This window comes from Aethina tumida, chromosome 6, assembly GCF_024364675.1.
Source record: "Aethina tumida isolate Nest 87 chromosome 6, icAetTumi1.1, whole genome shotgun sequence".
In the NCBI taxonomy this organism is placed as follows: Eukaryota; Metazoa; Arthropoda; class Insecta; order Coleoptera; family Nitidulidae; genus Aethina; species Aethina tumida.
Window position 1 is genome coordinate 10,390,239 of NC_065440.1, and position 22,833 is coordinate 10,413,071.

The following is a 22,833-nucleotide window of genomic DNA, read 5'->3' on the forward strand; positions in this document are numbered from 1 at the left end:
CAGAGACTAATTTTCGACAACTAGTTCTTTGGCTGATGAGTGGTTAGGAGTACAAGGGCATGTTGTAAGTCCCCAAAGGGTTCACCGCCGTATAAAGTCATTTGTACTTCAGCCTTATCAGCCCAATCTTCTGCTACCTCTGACCGCTGAGCATCAAGACAATGACTACAGTGGTGAAGAGAACGACAACACTGGAATATGGAATGGCATCAAGTCGTCTTCTCTGATGAATCCTGAGTCTGCTTGGGTGGACATGACGGGCCAAAAAGGGTTAAACGTCATCGGGGAGAATCACGTCAACCTCAGTTTGATGTTAAGCGACTTGTACACTGGACAAAGGGCGTTTTGGTATGGGGTTCTATTGCTCATGGAAGTAGATCACCTTTAGCTTTTATTAGAGCCAACGTGACAACACAACGTTATCTTCAGGAAGTAATGGAGCCGTATGTTCTTCCTTAGCTTAATCAACCCAGAGATCCAATAATTCAGCAATATAATGATCTGTCCCATGTTGTCAGGGTTAGTTTAGACTTTTTAGAAGAGACTCATGTGAACCTGTGGGCATGACTACCCAGATCCCCCGACCTTTCACCCATAGAACATGTTTGGAATGTGATGAGTTTAGATAACCTCGTTGGACAAACTAAATTATTCAAAAAATTATAAAATGTTTTATATTTTGTTCCCAAATTTTTACCAAAACATTATTAAATTTGGACACTTTCTTCTTGGTGGTGCAATTTCTTTGTCACTGAGTATATTTACAAGAAAATATCTTACCATTAACCTGATTGGCAGTTAGTTCTGATCGTGTCCTTCTTGGACCTGAAACTGTTTTTGTTTTATTTATAATTATTTTTAAATGATTAATATCACTTAAATTTGTTTAAACGCATCCAATTTTAAAACATTGTTTAATTGGTTTTAAAAGGCCTTGTACATAAAAACATTTTTTCTTTACACAATTTTAGAAATTATTAAATTTAAAATTAAAAAATAATGGCTTCGACAATGGTTGAGACTTTTAAAGAATAATTATATTTAGCTTTTTGTCTCATTTATACTGGTATAATCATCATAGTTTATCACATTTCCTTCAGTAGTTTCCGAATGGTTTTCAGGAGTTTTGGGAGTGTCAACACTCGGAGCTTCCTTTCCCTCGTGTTGCTGCAATTGGTACACGTTAATTAACGCAAATTAATTGTTGTTAAGAAGTAAATTACCTCAGCCACGTTACGGGCAAGCCTGAACAACGTCTCCCCGACAGCCGACCCCTTCTCCGGCAGTATCCTGACCAAAATGCCCTCGTGCAACTGCGGTTCGATCAAACCCTGTCTGTAAACCGACAGGGAGTGGATCACGTCGCAAATGTTCTTCGTCGCCTCCACGATCTGGGGCGTGATCTGCGAGCTCAGGTTGGCGCTCGAGTAGCCCAGCGTGGCGCTCAGCGGTTCGCTCAGCACACGCAGCACGGTGGCCAGTTGCTTTTGCAGCTTTCGGAAGCCCTCGTCCACCTCTCGGTCGACGCCCGATATGTCGGCGAATTCCTCGTTTATCGTCGGCGGGTTCATCGTTTTCCAGTCGCCGTCCAGGGGGAACTTTTCGAAAAATCTGTCCAACTCTCCGTCCTCCATTCCTTTCGATATGTAATTCACCCAGTTCGATATTTCCTGTTCTAGTTTCTCGTTAGTTTTGTGCGCCTCTGGAAACGTTAATGAAATGGATTTTTCTTATTAAAACGGTGCTTAACTAAACTTACTTTTGACGGAGCCGGATGCACAGCCTTGGGCTGAAAATTACATCGGATTACTGCCATCTCCTAATTACGATTGGCGAAGACCAAAGGTGATTTCCACTTTTTTTACAATCCTAGATTATCCTTGAACACCTTTTGATTTGTATTAGATTGTCAAGAAAGTTATTGCATCTTCTTTATATGGTTTGGACTAATTATTAATGTGTTGAAGTGAGATGATATACAGTTTTAAAGTACATGTTCCCCAAATAAAATCATTTGGCCTTTGATTAAAGTATGGATAGGAAGCAAATTCGTACAATTTTCTTGTACCTCTTCAAACAAGACCCAAAAGAGACCTAATCTGTTCACCATATCAACGATGAGTTTGGTCCAGGAACCACTAACAAATGCTCAGCATGAAGGTTCGATTACATAGGTGTAAATAAGATTGTTTCTTGTGGGTAAAAATGTATTGATTCAATTGGTTGTTACAGAGAACGCTCTATATAAGCAACCTCTATATAAACAACCTCTATACAATCAACTTTTTTTAGTTAGACTGTTCTGTATAAGCAACTTTTTTTTTAAGTTAAATATTTAAATTAAGTTTAAGCCAATTCAGAAGTAAAATCAGCTGTTCACAACAATATAACATCAAATTGTGAATATTATTATTACTGTTATTGGAATATGTTTGTGTTTTGTACTGCCAATATTGAAGTGAATTTCTGTTAAATAGAATAGTTACATGAATTCTGTTAGTTTCTGTTAATTAATAAATAAATTAATTAATATTTTTGTGCTTTAAATTCAACTATAAAATATGAATCAGAAGAAAAAAAGACGTTCAATTTCGTTAAAACCTAAACTATCCATTTCAAAGGACAATGAAAAAGGTGAGAAAACAAAGAACATTTGTAACGAATATAAAGTTGCTAAATCTACAATAAGTAGAGTAAAAAAATAAAGAAAATTTAGAAAAATATGCATTCAAAACGTATGTAACTCAGAGTAAGATTAATCGAATGAAGACAATAAAATATGGTGAAATCGACGATACAGTGTTTTTTTGGTTCTTGGAGCGGCGACAATTCAACAATTTAGTTCCAAATGAAATGATAAAATTAAAAACACTCGAAGTAATTAGATTAAGTAATGGACCTGAAACATTTGTAGCAAGTGATAGATGGTTAACGAAATTTAAAAAACACCGTGCTATACGGATTTTGTCTGTTTGTGGAGAGAGTATGTGTTCCAATGTGGAGCTAGCTAATTCATTTAAAAATAAATTTAAAAATTGTATTGCTGAAAATGGCTTTTTACCTGAACAAATATATAATTGCAACGAAACTGGTCTCTTCTATAAAAGCTTGCCCAATAAAACTAACGTTACAAATTTTGAAGAATCTGCTGCTGGAAGAAAAGCAACGAAGGAACGAGTAACAATTATGCCATGTGTAAATGCTACAGGTACGCATAAATTAGATTTGATGATGATAGGGAAATCGAAATCTCCTCGTTGCTTCAAAAATATGGATTTGCCAGTATATTACAAATCATCCAAAAATACTTGGCAAACTTATACACTTTTTAGCGACTGGTATAATGATATATTTATACCTCCAGTAACTCGACACTTGGAATCCAAAAACCTTCCCGTAAAAGACCTTCTCTTAGTACATAATGCGACTTGCCATGGGTCTGAGAATAATTTTACTGATAAACCGAATTTGAAAGTTATGTTTTTCCCCCTAATAACACGCCATTATTGCAACCACTAGATCAAACTGTGATAAATCACTAAAACAACGCCATCCCAAACATCTAATTGCATGTCTTGCAGCCTTAGGTACAGAAGATGGAATAGTTTCAGCACTGAAAAATATAAATTTGAAAGATGTTGTTTATTTAGTGGTGCAGACATGGAATGAAATTTAATTTGGTGATAGAATGGGCAAAAGAAAATGACTTACTCTGCAATAAGGTTCTTTTGTTACAAAGAATAAGAAAAAAAGCTATCATAAACAAATATATTTAACTGTTTTTGTTTGTTTAGGCAATTAATGCTGTACTAAACCAAATTTATTAAAATTTGATTGTTTAATTTTTTTATATAATTAATAACTACACTTATATGATAATAATAATAAACTGTTCTATATAAGCAACTTATTTTTTTAAAGTTTAATATCCGAGTTAAATTTAGGCCAATTCAGAAGTAAAATCAGATGCTCACAACACAATAACAAATTGTGAAAAATTCTATTATTGGAATATGTTTGTGATTTGTGCTGCCAATATTGAAGTGAATTTCTGTTGAATAGAATAGTTACATGAATTCTGTTAGTTTCTGTTAATTAATAAATAAATTAATTAATATTTTTGAGCCTTAAATTCAACTATAAAATATGAATCAGAAGAAAAAAAGACGTTCAATTTCGTTAAAACCTAAACTATCCATTTCAAAGGACAGTGAAAATGGTGAGAAAACAAAGAACATTTGTAACGAATATAAAGTTGCTAAATCTACAATAAGTAGAGTAAAAAAATAAAGAAAATTTAGAAAAATATGCATTCAAAACGTATGTAACTCAGAGTAAGATTAATCGAATGAAGACAATAAAATATGATGAAATCGACGATACAGTGTTTTCTTGGTTCTTGGAGCGGCGACAATTCAACAATTTAGTTCCAAATGAAATGATAAAATTAAAAGCACTAGAAGTAATTAGATTAAGTAATGGACCTGAAACATTTGTAGCAAGTGATGGATGGTTAACGAAATTTAAAAAACACCGTGGTGTACGGATTTTGTCTGTTTGTGGAGAGAGTATGTCTTCCAATGTGGAGCTAGCTAATTCATTTAAAAATAAATTTAAAAATTATATTGCTGAAAATGACTTTTTGCCTGAACGAATATATAATTGCGACGAAACTGGTCTCGTCTATAAAAGCTTGCCCAATAAAACTAACGTTACAAATTTTGAAAAATCCGTTGCTGGAAGAAAAGTAATGAAGGAACGAGTAACAATTATGCCATGGGTAAAAGCTACAGGTACGTATAAATTAGATTTGATGATGATAGGGAAATCGAAATGTCCTCGTTGCTTCAAAAATATGGATTTGCCAGTTTATTACAAATCATCCAAAAATACTTGGCAAACTTATACACTTTTTAGCGACTGGTATAATGATATATTCATACCTCCAGTAACTAGATTTTTGGAATCCAAAAACCTTCCCGTAAAAGCCCTTCTCTTAGCACATAATGTAACTTGCCATGGGTGTGAGAATAATTTTACTGGTAACCTGAATTTCAAAGTTATGTTTTTCCCCCTAATAACACACCATTCTTGTAACCACTAGATCAAACTGTGATAAATCACTAAAACAACGCCATCCCAAACATCTAATTGCATGTCTTGCAGCCTGCTGAACTTGGAATAGTTTCAGCACTGAAAAATATAAATTTGAAAGATGTTGTTTATTTAGTGGTGCAGACATGGAATGAAATTTAATTTGGTGATAGAATGGGCAAAGGAAAATGACTTACTCTGCAATAAGGTTCTTTTGTTACAAAGAATAAGAAAAAAAGCTATCATAAACAAATATATTTAACTGTTTTTGTTTGTTTAGGCAATTAGTGCTGTACTTGGAGCGGCGACAATTAAACAATTTAGTTCCAAGTGAAATGATAAAATTAAAAGTACTCGAAGTAATTAGATTAAGTAATAGACCTGAAACATTTGTAGCAAGTGATGGATGGTTAACGAAATTTAAAAAACACCGTGGTGTACGGATTTTGTCTGTTTGTGGAGAGAGAATGTCTTCCAATGTGGAGATAGCTAATTTATTTAAAAATAAATATAAAATTACATTGCTGAAAATGGCTTTTTGCCTGAACGAATATATAATTGCGACGAAACTGGTCTCGTCTATAAAAGCTTGCCCAATAAAACTAACGTTACAAATTTTGAAAAAGCCGCTGCTGGAAGAAAAACAACGAAGGAACGAGTAACAATTATGCCATGGGTAAACGCTACAGGTACGCATAAATTAGATTTGATGATGATGGGGGAATCGAAATCTCGTTGCTTCAAAAATATGGATTTACCAGTATATTACAAATCATCCAAAAATACTTGGCCAACTTATACAATTTTTAGCGACTGGTATAATGATGTATTCATACCTCCAGTAACTCGATACTTGGAATCCAAAAACCTTCCCGTAAAAGCCCTTCTCTTAGCACATAATGTAACTTGCCATGGATCTGAGAATAATTTTACTGGTAACCTGAATTTCAAAGTTATGTTTTCCCCCTAATAACACACCATTCTTGCAACCACTAGATCAAACTGTGATAAATCACTAAAACAACGCCATCCCAAACATCTAATTACATGTCTTGCAGCCTTAGGTGCTGAAGTTGGAATAGTTTCAGCACTGAAAAATATAAATTTGAAAGATGTTGTTTATTTAGTGGTGCAGACATGGAATGAAATTTAATTTGGTGATAGAATGGGCAAAAGAAAATGACTTACTCTGCAATAAGGTTCATTTGTTACAAAGAATAAGAAAAAAAGCTATCATAAACAAATATATTTAACTGTTTTTGTTTGTTTAGGCAATTAGTGCTGTACTAAACCAAATTAATTAAAATTTGATTGTTTAATTTTTTTTTATATAATTAGTAACTACACTTATATGATAATAATAATAAACTGTTCTATATAAGCAACTTATTTGTTTAAAGTTTAATATTTGAGTTAAGTTTAGGCCAATTCAGAAGTAAAATCAGCTGCTCACAACACAATAACAAATTGTGAAAAATTCTATTATTGGAATATATTTGTGTTTTGTGCTGCCAATATTGAAGTGAATTTCTGTTAAATAGAATAGTTACTTGCATTCTGTTAGTTTCTGTTAATTAATAAATAAATTAATTAATATTTTTCTGCTTTAAATTCAACCATAAAATATGAATCAGAAGAAAAAATGACGTTCAATTTCGTTAAAAGATAAACTATCCATTTCAAAGGACAGTGAAAATGGTGAGAAAACAAAGGACATATGTAACGAATATAAAGTTGCTAAATCTACAATAAGTAGAGTAAAAAAATAAAGAAAATTTAGAAAAATATGCATTCAAAACGTATGTAACTCAGAGTAAGATTAATCGAATGAAGACAATAAAATATGGTGAAATCGACGATACAGTGTTTTCTTGGTTCTTGGAGCGGCGACAATTCAACAATTTAGTTCCAAATGAAATGATAAAATTAAAGGCACTCGAAGTAATTAGATTAAGTAATGGACCTGAAACATTTGTAGCAAGTGATGGATGGTTAACGAAATTTAAAAAACACCATGGTATACAGATTTTGTCTGTTTGTGGAGAAAGAATGTCTTCCAATGTGGAGCTAGCTAATTCATTTAAAAATAAATTTAAAAATTACATTGCTGAAAATGGCTTTTTGCCTGAACGAATATATAAATGCGACGAAACTGGTCTCGTCTATAAAAGCTTGCCCATAAAACTAACGTTACAAATTTTGAAAAATCCGTTGCTGGAAGAAAAGTAATGAAGGAACGAGTAACAATTATGCCATGGGTAAACGCTACAGGTACGCATAAATTAGATTTGATGATGATAGGGAAATCGAAATCTCCTCGTTGCTTCAAAAATATGGATTTGCCAATATATTACAAATCGTCCAAAAATGCTTGGTAAACTTATACACTTTTTAGCGACTGGTATAATGATATATTTATACCTCCAGTAACTCGACATTTGGAATCCAAAAACCTTCCCGTAAAAGACCTTCTCTTAGTACATAATGCGACTTGCCATGGGTCTGAGAATAATTTTTCTGGTAACCCGAATTTCCAAGTTATGTTCTCCCCCCTAATAACACACCATTATTACAACCACTAGGTCAAACTGTGATAAATCACTAAAACAACGCCATTCCAAACATCTAATTGCATGTCTTGCAGCCTTAGGTACAGAAGATGGAATAGTTTCAGCACTGAAAAATATAAATTTGAAAGATGTTGTTTATTTAGTGGTGCAGACATGGAATGAAATTTAATTTGGTGATAGAATGGGCAAATTAAAATGACTTACTCTGCAATAAGGTTCTTTTGTTACAAAGAATAAGAAAAAAAGCTATCATAAACAAATATATTTAACTGTTTTTGTTTGTTTAGGCAATTAATGCTGTATTAAACCAAATTTATTAAAATTTGATTGTTTAATTTTTTTTATATAATTAATACTACACTTATATGATAATAATAATAAACTGTTCTATATAAGCAACTTATTTTTTTAAAGTTTAATATCTGAGTTAAATTTAGGCCAATTCAGAAGTAAAATCAGATGCTCACAACACAATAACAAATTGTGAAAAATTCTATTATTGGAATATGTTTGTGATTTGTGCTGACAATATTGAAGTGAATTTCTGTTAAATAGAATAGTTACTTGCATTCTGTTAGTTTCTGTTAATTAATAAATAAATTAATTAATATTTTTCTGCTTTAAATTCAACCATAAAATATGAATCAGAAGAAAAAATGACGTTCAATTTCGTTAAAAGATAAACTATCCATTTCAAAGGACAGTGAAAAAGGTGAGAAAACAAAGAACATTTGTAACGAATATAAAGTTGCTAAATCTACAATAAGTAGAGTAAAAAAATAAAGAAAATTTAGAAAAATATGCATTCAAAACGTATGTAACTCAGAGTAAGATTAATCGAATGAAGACAATAAAATATGGTGAAATCGACGATACAGTGTTTTCTTGGTTCTTGGAGCGGCGACAATTCAACAATTTAGTTCCAAATGAAATGATAAAATTAAAAACACTCGAAGTAATTAGATTAAGTAATGGACCTGAAACATTTGTAGCAAGTGATGGATGGTTAACGAAATTTAAAAAACACCGTGCTATACGGATTTTGTCTGTTTGTGGAGAGAGTATGTGTTCCAATGTGGAGCTAGCTAATTCATTTAAAAATAAATTTAAAAATTGTATTGCTGAAAATGGCTTTTTACCTGAACAAATATATAATTGCAACGAAACTGGTCTCTTCTATAAAAGCTTGCCCAATAAAACTAACGTTACAAATTTTGAAGAATCTGCTGCTGGAAGAAAAGCAACGAAGGAACGAGTAACAATTATGCCATGTGTAAATGCTACAGGTACGCATAAATTAGATTTGATGATGATAGGGAAATCGAAATCTCCTCGTTGCTTCAAAAATATGGATTTGCCAGTATATTACAAATCATCCAAAAATACTTGGCAAACTTATACACTTTTTAGCGACTGGTATAATGATATATTTATACCTCCAGTAACTCGACACTTGGAATCCAAAAACCTTCCCGTAAAAGACCTTCTCTTAGTACATAATGCGACTTGCCATGGGTCTGAGAATAATTTTACTGATAAACCGAATTTGAAAGTTATGTTTTTCCCCCTAATAACACGCCATTATTGCAACCACTAGATCAAACTGTGATAAATCACTAAAACAACGCCATCCCAAACATCTAATTGCATGTCTTGCAGCCTTAGGTACAGAAGATGGAATAGTTTCAGCACTGAAAAATATAAATTTGAAAGATGTTGTTTATTTAGTGGTGCAGACATGGAATGAAATTTAATTTGGTGATAGAATGGGCAAAAGAAAATGACTTACTCTGCAATAAGGTTCTTTTGTTACAAAGAATAAGAAAAAAAGCTATCATAAACAAATATATTTAACTGTTTTTGTTTGTTTAGGCAATTAATGCTGTACTAAACCAAATTTATTAAAATTTGATTGTTTAATTTTTTTATATAATTAATAACTACACTTATATGATAATAATAATAAACTGTTCTATATAAGCAACTTATTTTTTTAAAGTTTAATATCCGAGTTAAATTTAGGCCAATTCAGAAGTAAAATCAGATGCTCACAACACAATAACAAATTGTGAAAAATTCTATTATTGGAATATGTTTGTGATTTGTGCTGCCAATATTGAAGTGAATTTCTGTTGAATAGAATAGTTACATGAATTCTGTTAGTTTCTGTTAATTAATAAATAAATTAATTAATATTTTTGAGCCTTAAATTCAACTATAAAATATGAATCAGAAGAAAAAAAGACGTTCAATTTCGTTAAAACCTAAACTATCCATTTCAAAGGACAGTGAAAATGGTGAGAAAACAAAGAACATTTGTAACGAATATAAAGTTGCTAAATCTACAATAAGTAGAGTAAAAAAATAAAGAAAATTTAGAAAAATATGCATTCAAAACGTATGTAACTCAGAGTAAGATTAATCGAATGAAGACAATAAAATATGATGAAATCGACGATACAGTGTTTTCTTGGTTCTTGGAGCGGCGACAATTCAACAATTTAGTTCCAAATGAAATGATAAAATTAAAAGCACTAGAAGTAATTAGATTAAGTAATGGACCTGAAACATTTGTAGCAAGTGATGGATGGTTAACGAAATTTAAAAAACACCGTGGTGTACGGATTTTGTCTGTTTGTGGAGAGAGTATGTCTTCCAATGTGGAGCTAGCTAATTCATTTAAAAATAAATTTAAAAATTATATTGCTGAAAATGACTTTTTGCCTGAACGAATATATAATTGCGACGAAACTGGTCTCGTCTATAAAAGCTTGCCCAATAAAACTAACGTTACAAATTTTGAAAAATCCGCTGCTGGAAGAAAAGCAACGAAGAAACGAGTAACAATTATGCCATGGGTAAACGCTAAAGGTACGCATAAATTAGATTTGATGATGATAGGGAAATCGAAATCTCCTCGTTGCTTCAAAAATATGGATTTGCCAATATATTACAAATCATCCAAAAATGCTTGGCAAACTTATACACTTTTTAGCGACTGGTATAATGATATATTTATACCTCCAGTAACTCGACATTTGGAATCCAAAAACCTTCCCGTAAAAGACCTTCTCTTAGTACATAATGCGACTTGCCATGGGTCTGAGAATAATTTTACTGATAAACCGAATTTGAAAGTTATGTTTTTCCCCCTAATAACACGCCATTATTGCAACCACTAGATCAAACTGTGATAAATCACTAAAACAACGCCATCCCAAACATCTAATTGCATGTCTTGCAGCCTTAGGTACAGAAGATGGAATAGTTTCAGCACTGAAAAATATAAATTTGAAAGATGTTGTTTATTTAGTGGTGCAGACATGGAATGAAATTTAATTTGGTGATAGAATGGGTAAAAGAAAATGACTTACTCTGCAATAAGGTTCTTTTGTTACAAAGAATAAGAAAAAAAGCTATCATAAACAAATATATTTAACTGTTTTTGTTTGTTTAGGCAATTAATGCTGTACTAAACCAAATTTATTAAAATTTGATTGTTTAATTTTTTTTATATAATTAATAACTACACTTATATGATAATAATAATAAATTGTTCTATATAAGCAACTTATTTTTTTAAAGTTTAATATCTGAGTTAAATTTAGGCCAATTCAGAAGTAAAATCAGATGCTCACAACACAATAACAAATTGTGAAAAATTCTATTATTGGAATATGTTTGTGATTTGTGCTGACAATATTGAAGTGAATTTCTGTTGAATAGAATAGTTACATGAATTCTGTTAGTTTCTGTTAATTAATAAATAAATTAATTAATATTTTTGAGCCTTAAATTCAACTATAAAATATGAATCAGAAGAAAAAAAGACGTTCAATTTCGTTAAAACCTAAACTATCCATTTCAAAGGACAGTGAAAATGGTGAGAAAACAAAGAACATTTGTAACGAATATAAAGTTGCTAAATCTACAATAAGTAGAGTAAAAAAATAAAGAAAATTTAGAAAAATATGCATTCAAAACGTATGTAACTCAGAGTAAGATTAATCGAATGAAGACAATAAAATATGGTGAAATCGACGATACAGTGTTTTCTTGGTTCTTGGAGCGGCGACAATTCAACAATTTAGTTCCAAATGAAATGATAAAATTAAAAACACTCGAAGTAATTAGATTAAGTAATGGACCTGAAACATTTGTAGCAAGTGATGGATGGTTAACGAAATTTAAAAAACACCGTGCTATACGGATTTTGTCTGTTTGTGGAGAGAGAATGTCTTCCAATGTGGAGCTAGCTAATTCATTTAAAAATAAATTTAAAAATTATATTGCTGAAAATGGCTTTTTACCTGAACAAATATATAATTGCAACGAAACTGGTCTCTTCTATAAAAGCTTTCCCAATAAAACTAACGTTACAAATTTTGAAAAATCCGCTGCTGGAAGAAAGGCAACAAAGGAACGAGTAACAATTATGCCATGGGTAAAAGCTACAGGTACGCATAAATTAGATTTGATGATGATAGGGAAATCGAAATCTCCTCGTTGCTTCAAAAATATGGATTTGCCAATATATTACAAATCGTCCAAAAATGCTTGGCAAACTTATACACTTTTTAGCGACTGGTGTAATGATATATTTATACCTCCAGTAACTCGACATTTGGAATCCAAAAACCTTCCCGTAAAAGACCTTCTCTTAGTACATAATGCGACTTGCCATGGGTCTGAGAATAATTTTTCTGGTAACCCGAATTTCCAAGTTATGTTCTCCCCCCTAATAACACACCATTATTACAACCACTAGGTCAAACTGTGATAAATCACTAAAACAACGCCATCCCAAACATCTAATTGCATGTCTTGCAGCCTTAGGTGCAGAAGATGGAATAGTTTCAGCACTGAAAAATATAAATTTGAAAGATGTTGTTTATTTAGTGGTGAAAACATGGAAAGAAATTCCCGTGTCAGTTATACAAAATTCATTTAAACATCTTTTTTCGTCAAGTGATGAAATTCAATACAACATTCCTTCTGATCACTTTTCAGAAGAAGATGATATTCCCTTGGTAAGATTGTAAAATTCGATATTTAATGTAATTTAACAGATACTGAAATTATGGAGTGGCCAAATGGAACAAACGAGGCAAATCATCCATTTAAGTTTGAAGAAAATTCTGAAGTAGAAAGTGAAACTACTCCTGTTGAAGAAAATGAAAAAATGTCGTGACACCAATAAAAACATCAATGATGTTATAAATTCTTTTAATTTGGTGATAGAATTGGCAAAAGAAAATGACTTACCCTGCAATGAGGTTCTTTTGTTACAAATAATAAGAGTAAAAGCTATCATGAACAAATATATTTAATTGTTTTTGTTTTTTTAGATAATTAGTGCTGTACTAAACCAAAGATTTATTAAAATTTGATGGTTTATTTTTTTTTAAATATAATTAATAACTACACTTATAAGATAATAATAATAAAGTGTGTTCTTTTGCAAAATAAAACTAAATTTATTTATTCTACACAGCTTAGTTAGTAAAAGAAATAAGTAAAAGTAATTTCCAGACGGTAAGTATTTTTATACTGCTTTTTTCCCTATAAGCAACTTTTCTTATATAAAGTGTTCACTGTATTTTGATTAATAAAGTTTTAATGTTTGTTGAGATATTGAAAGGATAACTAACATCTTGATATAGAAGATCGCGTGGTGTCACCTTTCACTGAGTCCTTAAACATGACATCAGAAATATTCTCTCCAGATATAGTGGATCTTTTTCGTAAGTGTTTTACTGAAAGCTATTTCGTTTGGAACAACAAATTCTACGAACAAACTGAAGGATTAGCAATGATGAGTCCTTTTAGTCCAGTGATCCAATTCCTTTATGAAAAAGATTTAACAAAAACCAATTGAGACTTCCAAACACAAACCTTCTGTTTGATATCGTTACGTGGATGATTCTTTTGTGATATGGAAATATGGACAGGAAAAACTCGATCAGTTTCTAAAATATTTAAACTCTCAACATAGCAATATCAAATTCACAATGGAATTGGAGAAGGAGAACCAAACACCCTTTTGGATGTCCTAGTAAAAAGAGTGGGTGAACATTTAGACCATACAGTATACAGAAAACCTACACAAACTATCTAACCACCATCCTAGCTAAAAACAAGGAGTCATCAAAACACTAACCGAAGGACTCAAAAGGATATGTGCCACACACCACCTCGCTGAAGAACAAGAACACTTAGACATGACACTACAGGCCAATGGATACAAAACCTCAGAAATAAGACACACAATGAGACCTCATACTAATAATAAAGATCCACCTGGTGAGCCCATGATTGGTAAAGATTTTCTTCCATACATATGTAAAGTTATCGATAGATTTGGAAAAATCTTATTAAAACATAACATCCATACAGTTTTTATACCAACAAGGAAGACTCAACACAGGCTCAGATCTGCCAAAGATAGGAGAGACAATCAAATAGCTTCTGGGGTGTACCACATACCATACTCTTGTGGGAAAGTATACATCAGTACTACAAAATGTTCAATAGGGACTAGGATTAAGGAACACAAACGAAATTGTAAACTAGGACAATCAGACAAGTCTGCTGTAGCTGAACATGCACTGTTAGATGGGAATCATAAGAAAAAATTCCAAGATACACGATTTCTTGCCTCAACAACTGAATATGACAATAGAATGATTAGGGAAGCAATTGAAATCGATAAACTGGGAAATAACTTCAACAGAAAAGAAGAAGCATTGAAGCTTGATGAAATATGGACTCCAGTGCTCAAAAACACCAAAATTGTTAAGGCCAACGAAGAGAACATCAGTTGTCAAGTGACACGAACCAAATCAGACCTGCCTCTGAAGATAACCAATAAATACGAACGACTATAGATATGTATATATAATGATAATTGTTTAAGCTGAGATTTGTGAATTTTGTTTTTGTGGTTAAAAACGCAATAATTTTCTTGACAACTTAATATTTAATTGAAAAATTTTGAGTTTTACCAATTTTGGATCTTATAAAATCGTTTTGACACATAATTAATACATATGTTGACGTCATAAAAATATAGTAGGTGGTCAAATAATACCATCAAAGGACATGTCCAATAATGAAGAAAATCAAAATACATTTTGTTTCTAAAGGTGGGAGTTTGGGAGGTTCTAAATTTTCTTCATTATTGGACCTGTTCTACCTGTTTCCAAATTTTGAACACCTATTTAAGAACCATCTTGCATATATGGTACACAGGATGGTGACTTTAACTGGAACAAATTTGCTGCCAATGTCAACGTTTGAATATGAAAAATAAGCAATGAAAATTGCTTTCCATCTTATATACTGATTATAATCAGTTTGTAAATAAAAGGATGTTGATGTTTCCATGTTGGGTGTCCACTTGGGTGGCCAAGAAGTGTTGGCATCCACCCCCAACTAGTCTTTTCAAATGCAACCTTATGGTGTGTGACCCCTCATTGAAAAGGTGTCAAAAAGACGAATTCAACCAACTAATTGCATTTAATAATTTTAAGGAGGTTGAGGGTTGCATAACATCAAAATTGTTACTCTTAAAAGTAATTAAATTTTACAATAACCTTCATAAAAATATTAATTAAAAATTCATAGGGTTACATTTGGAAAAAAGTTGGGGGGTGGTTTCCGTCCTCCTCGAAAGGAAAAATTTTAAACAAACAGATTTAAATGTTGACGTATTTCGGGAATTTTTCGAAAAATTATTCAGTTTCCTGGTAAGGAATTTATTCCAGTTAAAGTTTCCACCCTGTATATAATGTTTCGTGGCAATGACTGAATTAAATATGAACATGAATATGAATATTAAAATGGAAACAACGTTTTTTAACAAGATTTAAATTATATGTCAAAACGACGACAAAGAAATTCGAAGTAATTTTATCTAAGCCAAATTTTATACATGCGTATCTAAGTAAAACCAGTAAGAATGCTCTTACTCCTTTATTCATACTTTTAATTGTTCATTATATTACTGGTTTAAAAAATATAAGGAAATGATCAATTGGCAATTTATAGTTGTCCAATTGATACTATAAATAATCATATTACACCCAATTGATGATACCTCGAATATTCTTTTCTAAATTTCAATTTTTTTTTATATAAAAACAAAGAAAAAAGGGGATGAAATTTGTTTCTGCTGATAAATTTATTGATAATAAATCAATTCGAAAAGGTTTTTCATAGTTTTCTCGTAATACTTGTATATACAGTACCAAAAGAGTTTGGTCCATCTGAATCGTGAGAAAGACATACGATAGAGACACTAAGTCTCCCACTTCTGCTCTCTCTGTCGGGCATGATGTCTCTCTCTAGATTCAGACGGGTCAAACGCTTTTCCTACTGTATAGCATAATTGATAAGAAAATTAAGTTCGATGACTTGAATGTTACCGTTGACTGAAATTAAAGTCAGTCTGGAGAAAATGCTGAGATTAGTTCAAGGACTGTGAGGGGGTGGTTACCGGATGGAAATTTGTTTGAAAAGGACAGAAAAGTGGGGACGAGCGTCAACTCTAAATTTAATTTGTAGTTCTACTTATATTGAACATCCTACAGGAACAAACAAATTTAAATGAACACGTCACAGTAATTTAAGAAGACTGAAGGAATACAGACTTAATTATTCGGAAATAGAATGTCTATGTCCTTAGAGATGGGTCAGAATTGTATTACTATAAGGATATTATACAAAATGTTAAGTTAAATTAAAATACACAGATTTAATCAATAAAAATCCATTCAATAAATAAAGTTGCTGTATTTATGTCCAGCTCAATTAAAAAATATGAATGTAATATTTTATAAGATAAGATTATAGAAGTTGTGGCTAAAATCTGTTATAATAATGTCTATTACTGTATAAAAAATAACTTTTAAAATAAATACTAGTCGAAGAAAATAGAAATAATAATACGTAAAAAGTACAATAGTTAATAAATAAAACGTTAAGTCTACCAATAACTGAGTCAGATTGGCAAAATTTAAGTGCTATTTTGGATTTTGCACCCTAAAATTATTCATGTATAAAATTAAAATTTATATAGCAAGAAAATAATTCATGTAACAAACAACCATTTGTCATAAAAATATCAATTCCTCAACAGGTTCATAAAATAAGAAATATTACTTCAATACGCATTACTTCTTTTATTTTGACAATTATTGATAATAGTCAGATTAAACAGAAAAATGAATGGATAAAATAAAATAATGTTTTAATTTTGACCTAATTAATTTCTCATCGAAAAATTACTTCGAATTTTTGTTGATTTGTATGCCAAAACATGATGATTGATTACATTTTTTCAATAAAAAAATTAAATAAAAACATAAATTATATATATGTAAAAGAATATAAGCATTTATTTACCGACATTATATGTACTTGTTGATTTTTCTTCGCCTAATCCTGAAGTTGAGTATACTTGATCTTAAAAAAAAAGGAAACATTCTACCTAATCTAAAGTATACAAGGCCTTTTAAAAATATTATCTATGTATCTATTAATGTGTTATATAAATTGACTCAAAACCAGTCAAAAATATTAAATAGCAAAACTTTTATTTAAATATTTTCAATATGAAAATAAATTAAATATTGTAAACTATTTAATATAGTTTATATAATAAGAGAGTGTTTTATAGATAGGTGACAAATATTAAACTAAAGTAACATTTGACATTAATTTAAATATGAAATATTTTGACACTCTCTTATGTTATAATGCAGTAACATTCTAAAAAGTCCTCCTGATAACTTCTACATCTATGAAGTTTATAAATATTGGGTCAATTTTGTGTAAAAAGTACAATTTTATGTTAAAAACTAAGACTAAAAATGTTAGTTATCAGGGGGATATATAAACAATCAAAATTATTAATTTTTACCTGTTTTAGAAATGGTTGATTTTCTCTTTGGATTAAAATGGCATCCATTTTTCTCAGTGGATGGATTCACTCGTCTCTTGTGGCCTAAAACAACAATATTTGGTAATATAATAATTTATTGACGTATCATTTTGTACAATATGTTAGGACCTTGAATAAATTCTCGCTGTTTCTTTTACAAAATAAAAGTTTTGTTTAAAATGTTTCACTCAAAATATTGACCATCATTATAAATTCCTCGTTGGAAAAACCATATGTCTCTTGAGGCTTTCCAAGACTCGATCCTTTCTTTAGTATCTCCAGAAAGGAAGGGCTGCTCAGCCAGGCCATGTGCCATCAAACGGAATATGTAAAAATCTGAAGGGGCTATTTCAGGTGAATATAGCATGTGGAGTAGAACTTCTCGAAAAAATCAACATTTAGTTCAAATGTCACTTTAAGGGCGAACCACTTTAACAGCTCAGCAGTTAGGAAACATTCACTTTATGACCACAGAGACATATTTATCTGTTTAAACCGTACGTAACAGATTTCATAAAGTCAATTTTCCTTCAAGACGTGAAGCTGTTGTTCCTGAATTAACTAGAACACACAGGAGAATGAGAAGAAATTTCGCCGAAGAACACATTAACAGGATCATGAACCAACCAATGGAGTCAGGTTCTCTTTACAGATGAATCCAGGCTTTGTTTAAGATGAAATGACACACGACAAAGAGTCTATAGACGTCGAGGATAACGATATTTGAGTACAACTGTGGCTGAAAGAAGAGCTTTTGGAGGAGGATCTGTAATGGTATGGGGCAGTATAACTTCAAACCGACATACAGTCTTTCACGTCTTGGCGAACGGTTCCCTGACGGCCAGGCCACACATTGATGAAATTGTGGAACCTATCGTGTTACATTTCATGAATCAGAATTTCTTTGAAGAGCATAAATGGGAGATTATAAAGTTGCCACCGAATAATCCAGTACAACTTTCTTCTACCTTTGTGGCAGCATTTAAATTCCTCTTTAGAAAAACCATATGTCTTTTGAGGCTTTCCAAGGATCTATCCTTTCTTTAGTATCTTCGTAAGAAAGGAAGGGCTGGTCAGCCAGGCCATGCACCATCAAACGGAATGTGTGAAGATCTGAAGAGGCTAAGTCAGGAGAATACAGCATGTGGAGTAGAACTTCTCACTAAAGCGTTTCCAGGTAGGTTTTCATAGGTTTAGTAACGTGTGTCTCTATTCATATAGAGACCATTTTCCTTTTAGGGCTCAACTCAGACGCATCAATAGTTCACATTCAGTTTGAGCAGCTCATAATAATTTACACCTGCAGATCCTTCCAAAGGCTGAGAAGAATCTTCGAATGAAAGAATATTTGGTTTTGTGAAAGACGTTGATCGATGTCCGGGATTATCCCACCATTTTACACTTTGGATTATCGTAATGCATCCACTTATCATAGCCATTCACGATACGGTGCAAAAAAAAACCTTTCTTTTCTGTCGTTGAAGCTGCAGTTTACAAGTGGGAAAATACCGTTGGACGTCTCTCAGCTTCAAATCAACCGACAACCAATGTCCTTGCTTCTGGATCATTCCTAATCCTTTTAAATGCTTTGAAACTGTTGACCCATCTACTTGTAATGTTTTTCAAGTTCTGCTAGCGTCTGACGTAGATTTTAATCAAGTCATACCTCCAGTTCAAAATCATTATTTTTAAAGCATCGAAACCAGTTTGTGCATGTCGTATCTGACAGAGTATTGTCACTTCAAGTATTCTGCGTACTTTAGCTGCAGATTTCTCTTGAATAAAATAGTGTAATAAAATTCCCAGTAAATACTCCTTATTTAGCACAAAAATAGACATTTTCAACACCAATAAAAAATTACTTTGTTAACACTCAAGTGAATTAGCATTCACTGAAATTTAAGGTTATATACAGTACTTCCTTGTAAGTGCGTAACCATTTGAAATTACGTGCACTGAGTAGTGCTACTGCCATATTTGAAGAAACAGCGAGAACTTATTCAAGGTTCTAATAAACTAGTCACAATGAAATAAACTAGTCACAATGAAATAGGTATCACTTCAAAAAGTGTCAGCGGGTTATTTACAGATTGTGGAATCAGTGCAGAGAAATTGGTATCAGCCACAGGGACACATTTATCTATTCAAATCGTACGTGACAGGCTTCATAAAGCTAATTTCCATTCAAGACGTGCAATTGTTGTTCCTGAATTAACTAGAACACACAGGAGAATAAGATAAAACTTCGACAATGAACACATTAACTGGAACATGAACCAATGGAGTCTGGTTCTCTTTACAGATGAATCCAGGCTTTGTTTAAGATCAAATGACACACGACAAAGAGTCTATAGACGTCGAGGATAACGATATTTGAATACAACTGTGGCTGAAAGAAGAGCTTTTGGAGGAGAATCTGTAATGGTATGGGGCAGTATAACTTCAAACCGACATACAGTCTTTCACGTCTTGGCGAACGGTTTCCTGACGGCCAGGCCATACATTAATGAAATTCTGGAACCTATCGTGTTAAATTTCATGAATCAGAATGTATCAAATTTCACTTTACAACAAGATAATGCAAGACCACCCACTGCCAGAGTTGTTCAAATTTCTTTGAAGACCATAATTGGGAGATTATAGAGTTGCCACCGAATAATCCAGTACTACTTTCTTTTACCTTTGTGGCAGCATTTAAATTCCTCTTTAGAAAAACATATGTCTTTTGAGGCTTTCTAAGGATGTATCCTTTCTTTAGTATCTTCGTAAGAAAGGAAGGGCTGGTCAGCCAGGTCACGTACCATCAAACGGAATGTGTGAAGATCTGAAGAGGCTAAGTCAGGAGAATACAGCATGTGGAGTAGAACTTCTCACTAAAGCGTTTCCAGGTAGGTTTTCATTGGTTTAGCAATATGTGACTCTATTCATATAGAGACCCTTTTTCTTTTGGGGCTCGACTCAGACGCATCAATAGTTCACATTCAGTTTGAGCAGCTCATAATAATTTACACCTGCAGATCCTTCCAAAGGCTGAGAAGAATCTTCGAATGAAACAATATTTGGTTTTGTGAAAGACGTTGATCGATGTCCGGGATTATCCCACCTTTCTACACTTTGGATTATCGTAATGCATCCACTTTTCATCGCCATTTACGATACGGTGCAAAAAAAACCTTTCTTTTCTGTCGTTGAAGCTGCAGTTTACATGTGGGAAAATACCGTTCGACGTCTCTCAGCTTCAAATCAACCGACAAGCAATGTCCTTGCTTCTGGATCATTCCTAATACTTTTAAATGCTTTGAAACTGTTGACCCATCTACTTGTAATGTTTTTCAAGTTCTGCTAGCGTCAGACGTAGATCTTAATCAAGTCATACCTCCAGTTCAAAATCATTATTTTTAAAGCATCGAAACCAGTTTATGCATGTCGTATCTGACAAAGTATAGTCACCTCAAGGATTCTGTGTACTTTAGCTGCAGATTTCTCTTGAATAAAATAGTGTAATAAAATTCCCAGTAAATACTCCTTATTTAGCACAAAAATAGACATTTTCAACACCAATAAAAAATTACTTTGTTTACACTCTCAAGTGAACTAGCATTCACTGAAATTTAAGGTTATATACAGTACAGTACACTGAGTAGTGCTACTGCCATATTTGAAGAAACAGCGAGAACTTATTCAAGGTTCTAATAAACTAGTCACAATGAAATAGGTATCACTTCAAAAAGTGTCAGCAGGTTATTTACAGATTGTGGAATCGGTGCAGAGAAATTTGTGTCAGCCACAGGAACACATATATCTATTCAAATCGTACGTGACAGATTTCATAAAGCTAATTTACATTCAAGACGTGCAGTTGTTGTTCCTGAATTAACTAGAACACACAGGAGAATGAGATGAAACTTCGCCAGTGAACACATTAACTGGAATATGAACCAATGGAGTCAGGTTCTCTTTGCAGATGAATCCAGGCTTTGTTTAAGATCAAATGACACACGACAAAGAGTCTACAGACGTCGAGGATAACGATATTTGAATACAACTGTGGCTGAAAGAAGAGCTTTTGGAGGAGGATCTGTAATGGTATGGAGCAGTATAACTTCAAACCGACATACAGTCTTTTACGTCTTGGCGAACGGTTTCCTGACGGCCAGGCCATACATCAATGAAATTCTGGAACCTATCGTGTTACATTTCATGAATCAGAATGGATCAAATTTCACTTTACAACAAGATAATGCAAGACCACCCATTGCCAGAGTTGTTCAAATTTCTTTGAAGAGCATAATTGGGAGATTATAGAGTTGCCAACGAATAATTCAGTATTACTTTCTTCCACCTTTGTGGCAGCATTTAAATTCCTCGTTAGAAAAACCATATGTTTGAGGTTTTCCAAGGATCTATCCTTTCTTTAGTATCTTCGTAAGAAAGGAAGGGCTGCTCAGCCAGGTCATGTACCATCAAACGGAATGTGTGAAGATCTAAAGAGGCTAAGTCAGGAGAATACAGCATGTGGAGTAGAACTTCTCGCTAAAGCGTTTCCAGGTAGGTTTTCACAGGTTTAGTAACGTGTGTCTCTATTCATATAGAGACCATTTTTCTTTTAGGGCTCAACTCAGACGCATCAATAGTTCACATTCAGTTTGAGCAGCTCATAATAATTTACACCTGCAGATCCTTCCAAAGGCTGAGACGAATTTTCGAATGAAAGAATATTTGGTTTTGTGAAAGACGTTGATCGATGTCCGGGATTATCCCACCATTCTACACTTTGGATTATCGTAGTGCATCCACTTTTCATCGCCATTCACGATACGGTGCAAAAAAAACCTTTCTTTTCTGTCGTTGAAGCTGCAGTTTACAAGTGGGAAAATACCGTTCGACGTCTCTCAGCTTCAAATCAACCGACAATCAATGTCCTTGCTTCTGGATCATTCCTAATACTTTTAAATGCTTTGAAACTGTTGACCCATCTACTTGTAATGTTTTTCAAGTTCTGCTAGCGTCAGACGTAGATCTTAATCAAGTCATACCTCCAGTTCAAAATCATTATTTTTAAAGCATCGAAACCAGTTTGTGCATGTCGTATCTGACAAAGTATTGTCACCTCAAGGACTCTGTGTACTTTAGCTGCAGATTTCTCTTGAATAAAATAGTGTAATAAAATTCCCAGTAAATACACCTTATTTAGCACAAAAATAGACATTTTCAACACCAATAAAA

General features: G+C 32.6%; 2 protein-coding genes across 12 annotated transcripts in view; both read right to left on the reverse strand.

The window, feature by feature from the left end:
- LOC109605279 (uncharacterized) overlaps window positions 1-22,833 on the reverse strand; it is a 48,572-nt gene that overhangs the window by 22,559 nt on the left and 3,180 nt on the right. For all 11 annotated transcript variants that reach the window (XR_007548296.1, XM_049968688.1, XM_049968684.1 and 8 more), the window contains exons 5-6: window positions 17,587-17,670; window positions 781-831 (exon numbers count right to left, since the gene is read on the reverse strand). Coding sequence is in view for 10 of the 11 variants with exons in the window: in XM_049968688.1 (XP_049824645.1) it covers window positions 781-831; window positions 17,587-17,670 (135 nt within the window). In the remaining variant the exon portion in view is untranslated. The remainder of the gene's footprint in view (window positions 1-780; window positions 832-17,586; window positions 17,671-22,833) is intronic.
- On the reverse strand, window positions 898-17,119 carry LOC109606644 (uncharacterized). Its single transcript, XM_049968694.1, has 4 exons — window positions 17,074-17,119; window positions 1,760-1,789; window positions 1,224-1,702; window positions 898-1,167 (listed from the first exon to the last, which is right to left on the reverse strand). The coding sequence occupies exons 3-4, from the start codon at window positions 1,632-1,634 to the stop codon at window positions 1,042-1,044; spliced, it is 537 nt and encodes a 178-aa protein (XP_049824651.1). The 5' UTR covers window positions 1,635-1,702; window positions 1,760-1,789; window positions 17,074-17,119; the 3' UTR covers window positions 898-1,041.